At 41.5% G+C, this 17,184-nt stretch overlaps 1 protein-coding gene across 5 annotated transcripts in view; it reads right to left on the bottom strand.

Annotated features, from left to right (window-relative positions):
• Positions 1 to 15,450: 15,450 nt before the first annotated feature.
• The window catches only part of LOC127411150 (latent-transforming growth factor beta-binding protein 1-like), a 161,288-nt gene continuing 159,554 nt past the window's right edge, over positions 15,451 to 17,184 (bottom strand). For 4 of the 5 annotated variants that reach the window (XM_051646504.1, XM_051646505.1, XM_051646506.1 and 1 more), the window contains one exon: positions 15,451 to 16,679. In XM_051646504.1, coding sequence (XP_051502464.1) covers positions 16,507 to 16,679 — 173 coding nt within the window. In that variant the 3' untranslated portion in view covers positions 15,451 to 16,506. The remainder of the gene's footprint in view (positions 16,680 to 17,184) is intronic. The other variant, XR_007892224.1, reaches the window with a different exon arrangement.

Genomic DNA, 17,184 nt, shown 5'->3' with positions numbered 1-17,184 from the left:
ATGAGACCGCTTCAGCACTGGCTTCAGACTCGAGTCCCGAGATGGGCATGGTGCCGCGGGACACATCGCATGGCCATCACGCCAATCTGTTGCCACCTCTTTAGCCTGTGGACCGACCTTGCATTTCTATGGGCAGTGGTTCCCCTAGAGCAGGTCTCCAGGTGTGTCGTGGTTACAACAGATGCCTCCAAGATGCGCTGGGGCGCCGTATGCAACGGGCACACATCCGCCAGCTCCTGGACTGGCCCGCGGCTGCATTGGCAAATCAACTGCCTGGAGTTGTTGGCAGTACTGCTCGCCCTGCAGAGGCTTCGGCCGTTGATCCAGGGCAAGCATGTGTTGGTCCAGATGGACAACACAGCATCAGTAACGTACATCAACTGCCAAGGCAGCCTACACTCCCATTGCATGTCAGAACTCGCCCGCCGTCTCCTCCTCTGGAGTCAGCAGCACCTCAAGTCGCTACGAGCCACTCACATCCCGGGCGACCTCAATACTGCAGCGGACGCGCTGTTACATCAGGTTACCCTCAGGGGAGAGTGTAATTCGGTCGAGCACACGTAGACCTGTTTGCCTCCCAGGAATCCTCCCACTGCCTGCTCTGATATGCCCTGACCGAGGCACCCCTCGGTATAGATGTCCTGGCACACAGCTGGCCCCCTGGACTACACAAATACGCATTTCCCCCAGTGAGCTTACTCGCACAGACCCTGTGCAAGGTCAGGGAGGATGGGGAGCAGGTCATCCTAGTAGCACCTTACTGGCCCACCCAGACATGGTTCTCGGATCTCACGCTCCTCTCGACGGCCCCCTCCCCTGGCGAATTCCCCTGAGGAAGGACCTTCTTTCGCCCGCGGTGGTAGACACAATCACTCAGGCTAGGGCTCTCTCTACGAGGCGCCTGTATGCCTTGAAGAGGTGTCTGTTCGCTAAGTGGTGTTCTTCCCGACGGGAAGACCCCAGAGATGCGCAGTCAGATCGGTGCTTTCTTTCCTGCAGGAGAGGTTGGAGGGGTGGCTGTCCCCCTCCACCTTGAAGGTGTATGTAGCTGCAATTTCGGTTCATCACGATGCAGTAGATGGTAAGTACTTGGGGAAGCACGACTTGATCATCAGGTTCCTGAGAGGCACTAGGAGGATGAACCCCTTTAGACTGTGCCTCGCTCCCCCATGGGACCTCTCTGTAGTCCTTCAGGGTCTACAGGGAGCTCCCTTTGAGCCCTTGGAGTCAGCTGAGCTTAAGGCACTCTCTTTCAAGTCTGCCCTCCTGACTGCACTCACTTCCATCAAGAGGGTAGGGGACCTGCAAGTGTTCTCTGTCAGTGAATCGTGCCCGGAGTTCGGTCCGGGTTACTCTCACGTGATCCTGAGACCCCGACCGGGCTATGTGCCCACGGTTCCCACGACCCCTTTTAGGGATCAGGTGGTGAACCTGCAAGCGCTGCCCCAGCAGGAGGCAGACCCAGCCTTGGCATTGCTGTGTCCGGTGCGAGCTTCACGCATCTATTTGGATCGCACATAACGCCTTCCCCTCCCTTGAGGGGAAGACGTGCGCTCTTGACTCCCAGTAGTGTTCACAGACTGTGATCCCTGGATGACTTCCTCCTTAGCCCTGTGGCAGTCGAGTTTGTGGAGAAACTCGCTGCCGGCTCAGTAAGTGTGCTGGTAAGAACATGTATTGAGGTAGGTGCTCTGCATGCGGTGGTTCCCCATAGGTAACCCCATGTGTTATATCTTCCATAAAATCATTTCCCTCTTGGTAAACTACGTCTTCCTTGAGCAGAGGGCCCTCTGCTCCAGTCACCATGCTTGTAGAAACTCCTCCCCCCTTGGGTAGGACCTACCATGTGACTCTCCACATGACATACTTCTGACAAGACTCGGTAAGACCATGTGATGTATTTCCACTTGAAGTCCCCCCCCCTTTTTTGGGCGGGGTGTGATCTCCGTGGTGTCTTCCCCTTGGGAGTGACACCCCCCCGACCTAGACATTTAGGGCTCCCAGTCAGTTAACAAATTCCACTCTTTTTGGGGAGAAAAGAGAAGGAAAAGAGGCCTCGGCTGGGCTAGCCTGTCCACCTATTCGTTGGGCAGTTGACTTGTTCCTGAAGGACTGTTCGACGCTCATAAAGAGCGTTGGGGGAGGTTACATGACGGCCTGGTGCGCTGGCTACGAGGCACACAGCAGTCTGCCCATCACACACCGCCACTTCACGTAACACCGTTCAGTTAGTTGTGGGGTTTGTATAGGGACCCCTAGTGTCACTACATCAACACAACGTTGAGTAAGTGACAGATAGGGAATGTCATGGTTACTTTCGTAACCTCCGTTCCCTGATGAAGGGAACGAGACCATGTCCCTCTTGCCACAACGCTGAACTACCTGCTGAAATGGCCGGGACCTGCTCTCGGCTCCTCAGCACAAAACCTGAATGAGTGATTGCATACCAGCTCCTTTTATACCCGTATGTCCGGGGGAGTGACATGCAAATTCCACTTGCCAATTCTCATTGGCCTTTTTTCAAAAAAGCAGAGGTCTTTGGGGCTCCCAAGGGTGACCTCTAGTGTCATTACATCGACACAAGGTCTCGTTCCCTCCATCAGGGTTATAGGTTATGTGCAACATTTGCGAGCTGTAAATTGAAGAAGTGGTGTTTGTTACCCCTTTATTCCCCAAATGTTGCATATTGTTCCCTTATACCTACAAGTACGTACTGTATAGTTACACTATTAATACAAAAAAGGCACGCTGTAAATTCGGTGTACTTACACTGTAAATTGCGGGCTGTAATGTAAAGCTTTACCAAAATCTCTACTCTGAAATATCAGCACTTTAAAAAAAATATATATATATATTTTTTTTTTTACCATTTTTACAAATGTAATACTTTAAACATCACATTAACTTCTAAGAATATCCTGATGCAAGAGAAAACACTGGAGACCGGAAATTGAAAACAGGTGAATTGTGGAACATTTCTGCGTTCAGGAAAAAGGTAGTTTTTGCTGGAGATTTAGAGCTCCCACCTCTTTTTGGAGCTAGGCCTGCAGCTACAGTAGTGGCCAAAAATATTGGCACCCTTGGTAAATATGAGCAAAGAATGCTGTGAAAAAAAATTTGCATTATTTATCTTTTTGATCTTTCATTCAAAGAATTCACAAAAATCTAACCTTTAATTGAAGTAAAACAATTGAAAGAGGGGAAATATCTCATTATTAAATAAATATTTTTCTCCAAAACACGTTGGCCACAATTATTGGCAACCCTAGAAATTCTTATGAGTAAAATATATCTGAAGTATAGTCCCATTCATATTTTAAATTTTTTAGTGCACCTGGGGGACTAGGAATATGACATTGTTCAGCGATGACTTCCTGTTTCACAGGGATATAAATATGAGGTAGCACACAGGCCAAATTCCCTTAAGCATAAATCACAGTGTGTTAGACTAAAGAATATAGTTCTGGGGGAGTCGTGTGGTGCCATGCAGGGGTCGGACGTGTGAATGGCGAGCTCTGCGCACTTTGCTAGTTTTTAATTATCTTTATGTCATAACCGGTGAGATTCGATACACCCTGCTACATAACTGTTTTCAAAATCAGAATTCAAAATCCTTGGGCTCTGGAGATATTAAAATACACTTACGTGCTCAAGCTTATACCCCAGACAGGGCCACAGACCAGGGACTCGGTTTGGATGGTGCGGTGGGAGAAATTCAGTGGCAACTGGTGAGCATGTCTGTAATGCTGACGAAGGTCATGGCGAACTTGGAGGATCTTGTTGTAATATGTCGATCGATCATTGTGATAGAGGCGAAATTCTCTGAATTGGTTACAAGAATCGGGGACTTTGAGAAACAGATCAATTATCTGGAGCCATCGGAGAGGGAATTAGCTGCTAATCCGCTAGTGTCCAAAGTAGATTTGGAACGTGTTTGGGAAAAGTTGGAAGACCTTGAGAATCGTAATCGACGAAACAACATCCGAATTGTTGAAATTCCTGAGCATGAGGAAGGCAGAGATATGGTGAAATTCCAAGACAAGCTCTTCCTGAGTCTGCTCGACATAACAGGCTATAAGCTGGAAATTGAGTGAGCTCACAGAGTGCCTGAGGGAGACAGGCCCCGATCAATTCTGGCCAAATTTCTGAGATCATCCGATAAAGATCTTGTGTTATGCGTGGCGAGGAGTAAAGGAAGGCTTTCTTGGAAGAACCACAACATTTTCTTGTTCCCAGACTTTGCGAATTCAACGAGAGAAACATGATCCATTCAAGGAATGCAAGAAACTCTTACATCAATGGAAGATCGCTTTTGCATTGATGTTTCCGGCCAAATTCAGAATAGATACTAAGGATGGCTGCAAAATATTTACATGCCCACAGCAAGCATCATCTTTCATAGAGACAATAGGGTGAGTAAGCCATTTGGTGTTTCTCACGTTGCCCCCAAGTGAGCTTGACTCACTGAACATACACTTGACTGTCTGAAGAAGCTGTGCGCCTTTTTTTTTCTTTTTGTGTTGGTTCTGCCTAGCGGCTGGAGTTTGTTTTGTGTAGTAACACTCTTTCAAGAAACTCTTGCATCGATGGAGGGTCGCTTTTGCACTGATATTCCCGGACAAATTGAGAATAGATACTAAGGATGGCCACAAAATATTTACATGCCCACAACAAGCGATGTCTTTCATAAAATCAATGGACTGAGGAAGTCATGGTGTGTTTCTCACATTGCTCCCAAGTGAGCTTGACTCTCTGAACATACACTTGATTGTCCGAGGAAACTGTGCGCATTTTTTGTTTATTTTTGTGCTGGCTCCGCCTAGCGGCTGGAGTTTGTTTTGTGAAATAACACTCCTTCGGGACAGTTGTGGATGAATCTGCATGTTCCTTGTGTTTATGCCTCATATTGGCTGGAGTTTGTTTTGTGGAGTATTTTTTGCAGGACATTGGAAGGATTAGGTCATCTGCTGCACTTATGACTGTCCGAGGAAACTGAATTGCTTTTTTTTGTGTGTGTGTGTGTGTGCTGGTTCAGCTATCGGCTGGAGTTTATTTTGTGGAGGAACACATCTTCGAGAATGAATCTACATGTTCTTTTTGTTTATTCTGACTATTGGCTGGAGTTTGTATTATAGATTTTCTTCTGTTATGTAATTCTGTCTCACAAAATTTGTACAGAAGCACCGGACTGAAGCAATCAGACAGCAAAGTTTTCGCGGGGCTCTCGTAGGCGTACATGGACTGTTTGAGTTTAGAGGGATGGATGCTGGTTGGCGCTGTCGTGCACGGGGTTAATGCGCACGTTTTTCTTTTTTCTGTTTGTTTGGTTCAGGGGGAGTTCGGGGTTTGACTGTTGAACTAATGTTGAACTGTGGTCTTTATAATTGTATTTTTGACACACAATCTATTTTTTCTAATATGTCAAAATGTCAAATGTTTTTTTTTTGCAATTAACATTTTTATTGATTCATCTATTAGAAAGGAACAGTAAAACATATATATATACACAGTATCAATATTTAACCCTAACTTGCTTGAAATAAGAGAGGGGGACATCTATAGGGAGAGACTGCAGCAAGTAATTGAATTTTGGAATATCATTCATTTTAATAACATTAACTTTCCGGATCATAGATAAATGCAATGAAGCCCACCTGTTCACATCGCTCTAAAACTGTTTTATTAAGGGGTCAAAATTAACTAACTAAATTACACAATTTTGCTAGGAATATAATGCCCAAACACTTAATGCCCTGTTTGGGCCACTGGAAGGCGCTCGGCTGGAAAGCCGTTACTGGGCAGTACGCTGTCAAAGCCAAAGCTTCGGATTTAGACCAATTGACTTTGTATCCTGAAAACTTAGAAAAGGAATCAATAATTCTGTGGAGGCAAGGCATAGATCTAGAAGGGTCAGAGATGAATAATAAAATATCATCTGCTTAAAGCAAAAGTTTATGTCCCGTACCTCCCGCCACCACCCCTGGAAAATCCTCCTCTCTTATCGCAGCTGCTAATGGTTCCAGGGCAAGACAGAACAATAATGGGGAAAGAGGGCAACCCTGCCGAGTGCCCCAATTCAAAGTAAAATAATCAGAAATAATCCATTTGATTGTACCGCCGCTAAAGGGTGTCTATAAAGTAACTTAATCCAACCAATAAATGTACTCCTGAACCCGTATATTTCCAAAATCTTAAAAAGATAATCCCATTCTACCATATCAAATGCCTTTTCAGCGTCAAGTGAGATGGCAGCGACTGGAGTCTGATCATTCGCCACTGACCACATGATGTTGATGAAACGCATAATGTTGTCAGGAGAGCTGCGGCCCCTAATAAACCCCACCTGATCTATATGTATAAGAGATGTCATAACTTTACTTAATTGGTTAGCCAAAATTTTTGACACAATTTTTACATCTAGCTGGATCAGGGAAATTGGACAGTAACTCTTACACTCGCTTGGATCTTTGTCCTTTTTAAGAATCAGACTAATCCGGGCTTGCGTCATGGTTGGCGAAAGCTTTCCATTCTTTAATGATTCCGTATAACCTTCTAACAAAAGTGGAGCCAATTCTGTAGCATAAGATCTAAATTACTCAGTGGCAAAACCATCTGGCCCCGGAGCTTTGCCTGAAGGCAAGGCCTTAATTACCTCGTCAAGCTCCTCCAAGTTTATTTCAGAATCAAGAGAGTTTTTTTGCTCAGTCGTCAATTTAGGGAGTTCTAATGGTTCCACAAAGTTTCTAATATCTTCATCAGTAGACAAACACATGGAACTATAGAGATCAAGATAGAATGATTTAAAAGCATTATTAATAACAATGGCTGAGGTAAATATTTCACCACCAGCAGATTTCACACCAGAGGGAATGGTAGAAAAAGACTCTCTCTGTTTTATATATCTTGCCAGAAGCTTCCCTGCTTTGTCCCCCGACTCAAAGTATGACTGTCTTGCCCTGAACAACCAAAACTCCACTTTCCGTGACAAAATAGTACTATATCTGTATTTCAATCGGGTTATTCTCTGAGGCCATCAGACGACATTCAGTGCTTCAGCTCTGCCTCAGCACTTTTAATATTCCCTTCCAACTCCACGAGTTAACGTGCTTTGGATTTTTTGGTGAATGAGGCATATTGTATGATCCGACCCCTAAGAACTGCCTTAAGTGCCTCCCAAGCCATGCCCACAGAGGATACAGGGGACCAGTTGGTCTCCATATAAACATTGATTTCAGTCTTTAACATTTGTTGGAAATCAGGATTTTGCAAAAGGGATACATTAAAGCGCCAACTATATGATTTCTTTTTCTCTGTATGTGGCAACATCTCTAAACTCACCAGGGCGTGATCTGAGACTAAGATGTTTCCAAATGAGCAGTCAACAACAGATAAAATGAGGGATTTAGATTAAAAATAAATAAATAAATAAAAAATCTATTTTAGAATAAATCTTATGAACTGATTAGAAAAATGTATAGTCCCTACCAGATGGGTTCAAAAGTCGGCAGATATCTGCAAGAACAAAGTTTTTACACATCCTGTGAAGCGTCAGTGTTGCTCTAGGGGGCTTACACACTTTTGCTTCACTATGATCAAGGATTGTGTCCATCAATAAATTAAAGTCTCCTTCCAATATTATATCATGAGGGGTGCCAGCGACTTGCAACATCCCTTCAAGATCTATAAAAAAGCCCTGATCATCAGTGTTAGGTGCGTAAATATTAGCCAAAATCAACCTTTGCCCCTGAATGTCTGCTAAAATAATAATGAATCTTCCTATTTTATCTTTAATCTGTTTGAGAAATTTGAATTGTATATGTTTATTTATCAGTATAATGACTCCCCTACTCTTACTTGAACCAACACTAAAGAAAACATGCCCACCCCATATCTTCCCTAATTTTTCAGCTTCCTGTGGGGAAAGATCCGTTTCTTGAAGAAAGACTATATCATATTTCTTACGCATAAGAAAAGAAATAACCTTCCTTCTTTTTATGGGGTGCCCCAATCCATTCACATTCCATGTGGAGAGAGATAGTCCACTCATATTAACAACTGACATATTGATATAATAAAAAAAAATAAATTGTGTGTCAAAAACAAGATTATACAGACCACATTCCCCATTAATGCAACAATCAAACCCTGAACTTCCCCCCGAACAAAACAAACAGAAAAAAGAAAAATGTGCATATTAACCCCACGCATGACAGTGCCAACTGGCGTCCATCCCTCTAAACTCAGAAGGTCCAGGTACACATACGAGAACCCCCGCGACAACTTTGCCATCGGATTGCTCAAGTCCGGTGCTTCTGCACAAATTTTGTGAGGCAAAATTACATAACAGAAAATACTTTGTAAAACAGACCCCAGCCAACAGGCAGAATAAATACAAAGAACACGTAGATTCATTCACAGAACTGTCTTGAAGGTGTGTTCCTCCACAAAACAAACTCCAGCTGATATAAAGCTGTTCAGTTTCCTCGGACAGACAGACAAGTGTTCAGTGAGCCGGCTGTTATGAGTGCAGCAGATGACGTAATCATTCTAATGTCCCTTAAAAATACTCCACAAAAACAAACTCCAGCCAACAGGAGGCGTAAGCACAAAGAATGATCAGATTCATCCACAGCTGTCCCAAAGCAGTATTATTCAACAAAACAAACTCCAGCCGCTAGGCGGAGCCAGCAAATAAAGAAACAAAACAGGCATCCCGGTTCCTCGGATGATCAAGAGTCAAATTCACTCGGAGGCCACGTAAAATAAAATACACCACGACTTACTCAGTCCGTCAACTTTATAAAAGACGTCCTTTATGCAAGCATGTAGATATTTTGCGGTCATCCATAGTGTCCATTCTCAATCTTGCTGGGAACTTCAGTGTAAAAGCGATCTTATGTCAATGCAAAAGTTTCTTGGAGTGTCATGCCACAAAACAAACTCCAGCCGCTAGGCGGAGCCAACGCAGAAAGAAACAAAAAATGGAGCCCAGCTTCCTTAGACAGTCGAGACACTGAACAGCGAGTCAGTCCACTCACATAAGAAACGCCCAATGGTTTACTCACCCATAGTTTGAGTAAACCATTTTGAGTTTATGCCTTTTCAGGGCATAAAAATACTTTGCTGCCGGGTGTCTATTCTCAGTTTGGCCGGAAACATCAGTGCAAAAGCGATCTTCCGTTGATGTAAGAGTTTCTTACGTTCCTTGAACCGATCGTGATTCTCTCGTCGAATTTCGCAAAATCCGGGAACAAGAAAATATTGTGATTCTTCCAAGAAAGCTTTCCTTTGCTCCTCGCCTCACGTAACACAAGATCTTTATCGGATGATCTCAGAAATTTGGCCAGAATTGATCGGGGCTGTTCTCCCTCAGCAGATCTGTGAGGCAGGACTCTGTGAGCTCGCTCGATTTCCAGCTTATGGCCTGTTATGTTGAGCAGACTTGGGAAGAGCTCGTCCAGGAATTTAACCATATCTCTGCCCTCTTCATGCTCAGGATTTCCAACAATTCGTATATTGTTCCTTCGATTCCTATTTTCGAGGTCATCCAGTTTTTCCAAAATATATTCCAAGTCTGTTTTGGACAGGGCAGATTAGTGGAAAATTCCCTTTCCGATGATTTCAAATAATCGATTCGTTTCTCAACATCTGTCACTCTTGTAACCAACTCAGAGAATTTTGTTTCCAACCTTCATCAGCATCACCGAGATGTTGGACAGTTGACGCTGGATTTCTTCTCCCAACATGCCATCCAAATCGAGTCCCCGGCTCGCAGGGCTGCCAGAGGTTTCAGCTTGAGCACGTAAGTGTCTTTTAATGTCTCGAGTCTGATGATTTTGACTTCTTTGCCATGTTTACCTCAAAGAGCAAATATGTAACTGGGTGTATTGAATCTCACCGGTTATAACATGGAAATAATAAAAAAACCAGCAAAGTGCGCAGAGCTAGCCACTCACACTTCTGCTTCTCACATGGTGTCACGTGACCTCTCCCAAAATGTAAAATGTTAATATGAGTGGATTGTCTCTCTCCACGTGGAATGTGAATGGGTTGGGGCACCCCATAAAAATAAGGAAGGTTATTTCTTTTCTTAAACATAAGAAATATGTTATTGTGTTTCTTCAAGAAACGCATCTTTTCCCACAGGAAGCTGACAAATTTGGGAAGCTATGGGGTGGACATGTTTTCTTTAGTGCTGGCTCAAGTAAGAGCAGGGGAGTCATTATATTGATAAGTAAACATCTACAATTCAAATGTCTCAAACAGAGTAAAGATAAATTAGGAAGAGTCATTATTGTTTTAGCAGAAATTCAGGGGCAAAGGTTGATTTTGGCTAAAATTTACGCACCTAACTGTAATGTTTTGTCTGAAGCTCCTTGATTTCACCACTAGATGGTGTTATTTCAACCCAGATTACTTCTCCTTTGTTAAATGGTTGTAATGCTCTCACCTGTGTTGAATCACTCCTAATGATAAACCCTATTTAAGGCCTCACTGCCTTTTTGTTCTTATTCAGTCCAGGTGTTTGCCTAAGCGTTGCCATTTCTAAGGATTTTTGGGTTTGAGATTTTTTCCTGTCTCCTGTTTTGTTCTTGGATTATTTGTTTTTTGTCACCTTTTTTGTGGATTGTGGGCTTCTGGATTTATCTTTTGCATTGCCTCTCAAGGAGAGATATTTGAGTTACCCTGGTGCACATTCATCTAAAGTGCTACCCAAGACTGTAGTTAATGTTTTGTTTTTCCCTCTGAAGTAAAGAGCAAAAGATAAAACTCAAGAATTTTGGAGTCTCATTGTTCCTTATTCCTCTGCATTTGGGTTCAACCTCCTCCAGTGGTGGAGCGGTCAGCATCAAAGACACGCACACTGCAGACCTGAGTTCAGTCCCCAGCTGGATCATAACACCTAATGCTGATGATCAGGGCTTTTTTATAGATCTTGAAGGGATGTTGCAAGCCGTTGGCACCCTTCATGATATAATATTGGGTGGAGACTTTAATATATTGATGGATTCAGTCCTTCATCATAGTGAAGCAAAAGTGTGTAAGTCCCCTAGAGCAACACTGATGCTTCACAGGATGTGTAAAAATCTTGGTCTTACAGATATTTGGAGACTTTTGAACCCATCTGGTAGGGACTATACATTTTTTTCATCAGTCCATAAGATTTATTCTAGAATAGATTTTTTTTTTATTTCCAAGTCCCTCATTTCATCTGTTGTGGATTGTTCAATTGGAAACATCTTAGTCTCAGATCATGCCCTGGTGAGTTTAGAGGTGTTGCCAAATATGGAGAAAAAGAAATCATATAGTTGGCGCTTTAATGTATCCCTTTTGCAAAATCCTGATTTCCAACAAATGTTAAAGGCTGAAATCAATGTTTATATGGAGACCAACTGGTCCTCAGTATCCTCTGTGGGTGTGGCTTGGGAGGCACTTAAGGCAGTTCTTAGGGGTTGGATCATACAGTATGCCTCATTCATAAAAGTGCTGAGGCAGAGCTTAAGTGCCAAATGTCATCTGATGGCCTCAGAAAATTGACCCGATTAAAATACAGATATAATACTATTTTGTCACAGAAGGTGGAGTTTTGGCTATTCAGGGCAAGAAACGGGGATGTTTGTTGGGGGTGGGGGGTTGGGGATTGGGAGGAAGAGGGGGGGTTGTGGGGTTTAAATGTTTATTGTATACATATATAAACTCAGCAAAAAAAAACTAAATGTCCCTTTTTCAGGACACAGTATTTTAAAGATTATTTTGTAAAAATCCAAATAACTTTACAGATCATTATTGTAAAGGGTTTAAACAATGTTTTCCATTCTTGTTCAATGAACCATAAACAATTAATGAACATGCAACTGTGGAACGGTTCTTAAGAAACTTACAGATTACAGATGGTAGGCAATTAAAATTAAAGTTATAAAAACTTAGGACACCAAGGAGACCTTTCTACTGACTCTGGAAAAACACCAAAAGAAAGATGCCCAGGGTCCCTGCTTATCTGCGTGAACGTGCCTTAGGCATGCTGTATGGAGGCATGAGGACTGCAGCTGTGAACAGGGCAATAAACTGCAAATGTCTGTACTGTGCGACGCCTAAGACAGTGCTACAGGGAGACAGGAAGGACAGCTGATCGTCCTTGCAGTGGCAGATCACGCGTTACAACACCTGCACAGGATCAGTACATATCACACATGCGTGAAAGTTCAGGATGTCAACAACAACTTTCCGAGTTACACCAGGAATGCATAATCCCTCCATCAGTGCTCAGACTGTCTGCAATAGGCTGAGAGAGGCTGGACTGAGGGCTTGCAGGCCTGTTGTAAGGCAGGTCCTTACCAGACATCACCGGCAACAACATCACCTATGGGCACAAACCCACCTTCGCTGGAGCAGAGAGGACTGGCAAAAAGTGCTCTTCACTGATGAGTCATGGTTTTGTCTCACCAGGGGTGATGGTCGGACTCGCGTTTATCGTTGAAGGAATGAGCGTTACACTGAGGCCTGTACTCTGGAGTGGGATCGATTTGGAGGTGGAGGGTCTGTCATGGTCTGGGGTGGTGTGTCACAGCATCATCGGACTGAGCTTATTGTCATTGCAGGCAATCTCAATGCTGTGTGTTACAGGGAAGACATCCTCCTCCCTCAAGTGGTACCCTTCCTACAGGCTCATCCTGACATGACCCTTCAGCATGACAATACCACCAGCCATACTGCTTGTTCTGTGCGTGATTTCCTACAAAACAGGAACGTCAGTGTTCTGCCATGGCCTTAGAAGAGCCCGGATCTCAATCCCATTGAGCACGTCTGGGACCTGTTGGATCGAGGGTGAGGGCTAGGGCCATTCCCCCCAGAAATGTCCGAGAACTTGCAAGTGCCTTGGTGGAAGATTGGAGTAACATCTCACAGCAAGAACTGGCAAATCTGGTGCAGTCCATGAGGAGGAGATGCACTGCAGTACTTAATGCAGCTGGTGACCACACCAGATACTGACTGTTACTTTTGAGTAACAGTCAGGGACACAGGGACACATTATTCCATTTCTGTTAGTCACATGTCTGTGAAACTTGTTCAGTTTATGTCTTAGTTGTTTAATCTTTTTATGTTCATACAAATATTTACACATGTCAAATTTGCTGAAAATAAAAGCAGTGAGAGGACATTTCTTTATATGTTTATATGTTTTTGCTCTTCTTTATTATTGTAAGATTTAATAAAAAAATGTAAATTACAAAAGAATATAGGTCTGATGTGCAGCAAAAGGTGGTTGAGTTTCACAAAATGGGAAGTGGCTATAAGAAAATAGCCAAAGCATTGAAAATACCCATTTCCACCATCAGGGCAATAATTAAGATGTTCCAATCAACTGGAGATCTTAAGAATTGGCCTGGAAAAGGATGTGTGTTTATATTGTCTCCATGCGCAGTGAGGAGGATGGTTCAAGTGGCCAAAGAATCTCCAAGAATAACAGCTGGAGAATTGCAGAAATGAGTTGGGTCTTGGGGTCAGAAAAAAATAACAAAATAAAAATAAATCAGACATCACCTACATCACAAGTTATTTGGGAGGGTTTCAAGAAAAAAAAAAGCCTCTGCTCTCATCCAACAAGAAACTCAAGCATCTTCAGTTTTCCAGACACTACTGGAACTTCAAATGTGACCGGGTTCTATGATCAGATGAAACAAAAAAAGAGCTTTTTGGCAGCAAACACCAGAGATGGAGTATCCAATGCCCATGGTTAAATGTGGTGCTGCATCTTGAATTTTGTGGGGCTTATTTTCTGCCAGAGGTCCTGGACATCTTGTTTGGATACATGGCATCATGGACTCTATCAAATACCTACAGATAAAAAATCAAAACCTGACTGCCTCTGCCAGAAAGCTTACAATGGGCCTTGGTTGGATCTTCCAGCAGGACAATGATCCAAAACAAACATCAAAATCAACACAAAAATGGTTCACTGACCACAAAATCAAGGTCCTGCCATAGCCATCCCAGTCCCCTGACCTGTACCCCATAGAAAATTTGTGGGGTGAACTGAAGAGATTCTGTATGGAGGAGTGGTCTCAGATCCCTTGCCAGGTGTCCTCCATCCTCATTAGGCATTATAAGAGAAGACTCAGAACTGTTATCTTGGCAAAGGGAGGTTGCAAAAAGTATTGAATAAAAGGGTGCCAATAATTATGGCCAATGCATTTTGGAGAAAAATATTTATTTAATAATGAGATGTTTCCCGTTTCAATTGTTTTACTTCAATTAAAGGTTAGATTTTTGTGAATTTTTGTAATGAAAGATCAAAAGGCTAAACAATGTAGATTTTTTTTTTTCACAGCCTTCTTTGCGCATATTTACCAAGGGTGCCAATATTTTTAACCACTACTGTATATCCTTCATGGTGTTCTGCTGGTTGATGACCTGTGAATAGAATTCAGATACAAAGCATGATGTAATACAAGACATACACTGGCCCATGATAGTATTTGAATACTTAAAGGAATGTTCCATGTTCAATATAAGTTAAGCTCAATCAACAGCATTTGTGGCATAATGTTGATTAACATAAAAGTACATCGACTCATCCCTCCTTTTCTTTAAAAAAAGCAAAAATCAATGTTGCATTGAGACACTTACAATGAAAGTGAATGGGGCCAAGTTTAGGAGGGTTTAAGGGTAGAAATGTGAAACTTATAATTTTTATAAAAGCACTTACATTAATTTTTCTGTCAAAATTCATGTATTATTTGAGCTGTACATTTGTTTGAATTGCCATTTTTTCAGTCGTTTTGGGGTTTGTTGACATTACATCATCATGGCTTTAACTATAATTTTACACAGAAAAAGGAAGTGATTTTATCACACTAAAATCATGTTATCTCACATATTGTTTACATCTTGTGGCAATACTTTTGAAACAGTTACAGACTGGCCCCATTCACTTCCATTGTAAGTGCCTCACTGTAACTCAGATTTTTGCTTTAAGAAAATGAGGGGCAAGTCAAAATTATTTTTTGTGGCAATCAATATTACGCCACAAATGCTGTCGATTGAGCTTAACTTGTATTGAACCAGGAATATTCCTTTAAGCTGCAGTTAAAATACATGAATGTCTTTGTATTATATAACAAAATATCAAACCAAGAGGCATTAATTTTAAAGATAGAAAGAAAACATTTCACAAAAATGTATCTTGTTCAAAAGACAAGTATCTGGAATCTTTTTGATTTTCGTGCATAACGCAATGAAATTAATATATTTTTAGGTGTGACTTCAGTGTCAAAATATTTTAGCCACTGTACACGTACGCTCACTCACTCACTCACTGATGCACATTCACAAATGTTGTGCAAACACTGCTAAAGCAAGACATAGACATACATGCCAGGTATATGTGAATTCATATAATATAAATATATTATAAATATAGTATATAGTATAAACACACATAAGCATGTATAAACATCACAATCTCCAATTTATTCAAGACTTTTAATACAATATATGGATATTCAGACGGTATTTATTCATGTACACATTACGAATACATAATTTTTTTTTTATCCACTCTTCAGTTTAAATGTAAAAAAAAAAAAAAAAAAAAAAGTTTAAAAAAACAAAAACAAAAAAAAAAAAAAACAAAAATCCCACGGCTGTTTAATAGCAGCTTTGCAACCTGGCAAGACATTTCGCCAACTCTATCGAATGCAGTAAGAGTTCTGTTAAAAAAAACAATTCTGAAAACATACATAAAGGCACTTCATTTTATTATTTTCTTTTTGAAGAAATGTAATAATAATAATAATTTCTAGAAGAAAAGTGAGGTTAAAGGTCATACCTGCTCCACAGGGCAGGTATCCGCAGTGGACCAATGTCCCAGACATAGAGAATTAGCTGAGATCTGTTATTAATACAAAGCAGCTCATATATAAAGCTTATTTTAAAGACATGACACTGACAACAAGTGCTATGTGTGTGGGTGTGTTTGTTTTCTATAAATCTGAGTATTGCAGGCTTGTGGTGTGGTCTGCCTCACTAAGATAAGGAGAAAAAGTGAAGCTGAGTGAAAAGACAGGAAGAGAGAGAGAGAAAGAGAGAGATGAATCGGACAATATATGATTTAGAAAAAGAGAAGGAAAAAATGGAGAGGACAAGGAAAGAAGAGAAGCAAGAATGAGAGAGTTTAGCTGTTAAAATATCCACAAGCACTGTGTCTTTGACTGGGTAAAATAAAGCAGTCCCCCAGCTTAAATTCATAGGGTTTGTCAATTCGCTGAAAAATCATTTCTCTTCACACCTAAAGTATTTATATTTTCTAAGACAGAAATAATAACAAACGTACATTGACCAATAAAACAAATATTTTATACAGTTCTCTTGTAGACACCATAAGATAGCATGTTAAACTCTTAATCTCAAGTAGGAATTTTTTTTTGTACTTTTGTTTTTGGGTGTTTGTTTTATACAGTGCAGAGTATATGGGCCTTGATTAAAAAAAAAAGAGCCCTCTGGTGGTCACTCCCTGCTCGTGCTAGTTGCATTCTGTCTGTGGGGCACACAGTAGTTGTGCTGGGCCGAGTGGATGAATCCCGGCAGACACACACACTTGTATGAACCTTGCATGTTGATGCACTTGCCGTTCTTGCAAAGGTGCATCTTTGAGTTCAGCTCTGAGCATTCGTTAATATCTGGAACAGAAAAAACAATTAAAACTGTTAGAGAGCAGTGGAAAAACACTCTCTGTCCCATTACTGAGATTCTGTTTTAAACATAATTGTTTCTTAATTTTGTGATGGTAAGATATTAAAGGAATATTCCAGGTTCAATACAAATTAAGCTCAATCAACATAATTTGTGGCATAATGTTGATTACCACAATTCAACTCGTGCCTCCTTTTCTTAAAAAAGTAAAAATCGAGATTACAGTGAGGCACTTACAATGGCAGTAAATGGGGCCAGTTTTTGGAGAGTTTAAAGGCAGAAATGTGAAGCTTACAATTTTATAAAAGCACTTACATGAATTCTTTTGTTAAAACTTGTGTATTATTTGAGATGTAAAGTTGTTTAAATCATTGTTACAGCATTACATTGTCATGGCAACAAAGTTGTAAAATTTGCCACATTATCACATTAAAATGATGTTAAATGGTTAGTTCACCCAAAAATGAAAATTATCTCATCATTTACTCACCC

The sequence above is a fragment of the Myxocyprinus asiaticus genome, chromosome 20 (genome assembly GCF_019703515.2).
Source record: "Myxocyprinus asiaticus isolate MX2 ecotype Aquarium Trade chromosome 20, UBuf_Myxa_2, whole genome shotgun sequence".
NCBI lineage: Eukaryota > Metazoa > Chordata > Actinopteri > Cypriniformes > Catostomidae > Myxocyprinus > Myxocyprinus asiaticus.
This window is presented reverse-complemented; position numbering and strand designations above follow the sequence as displayed.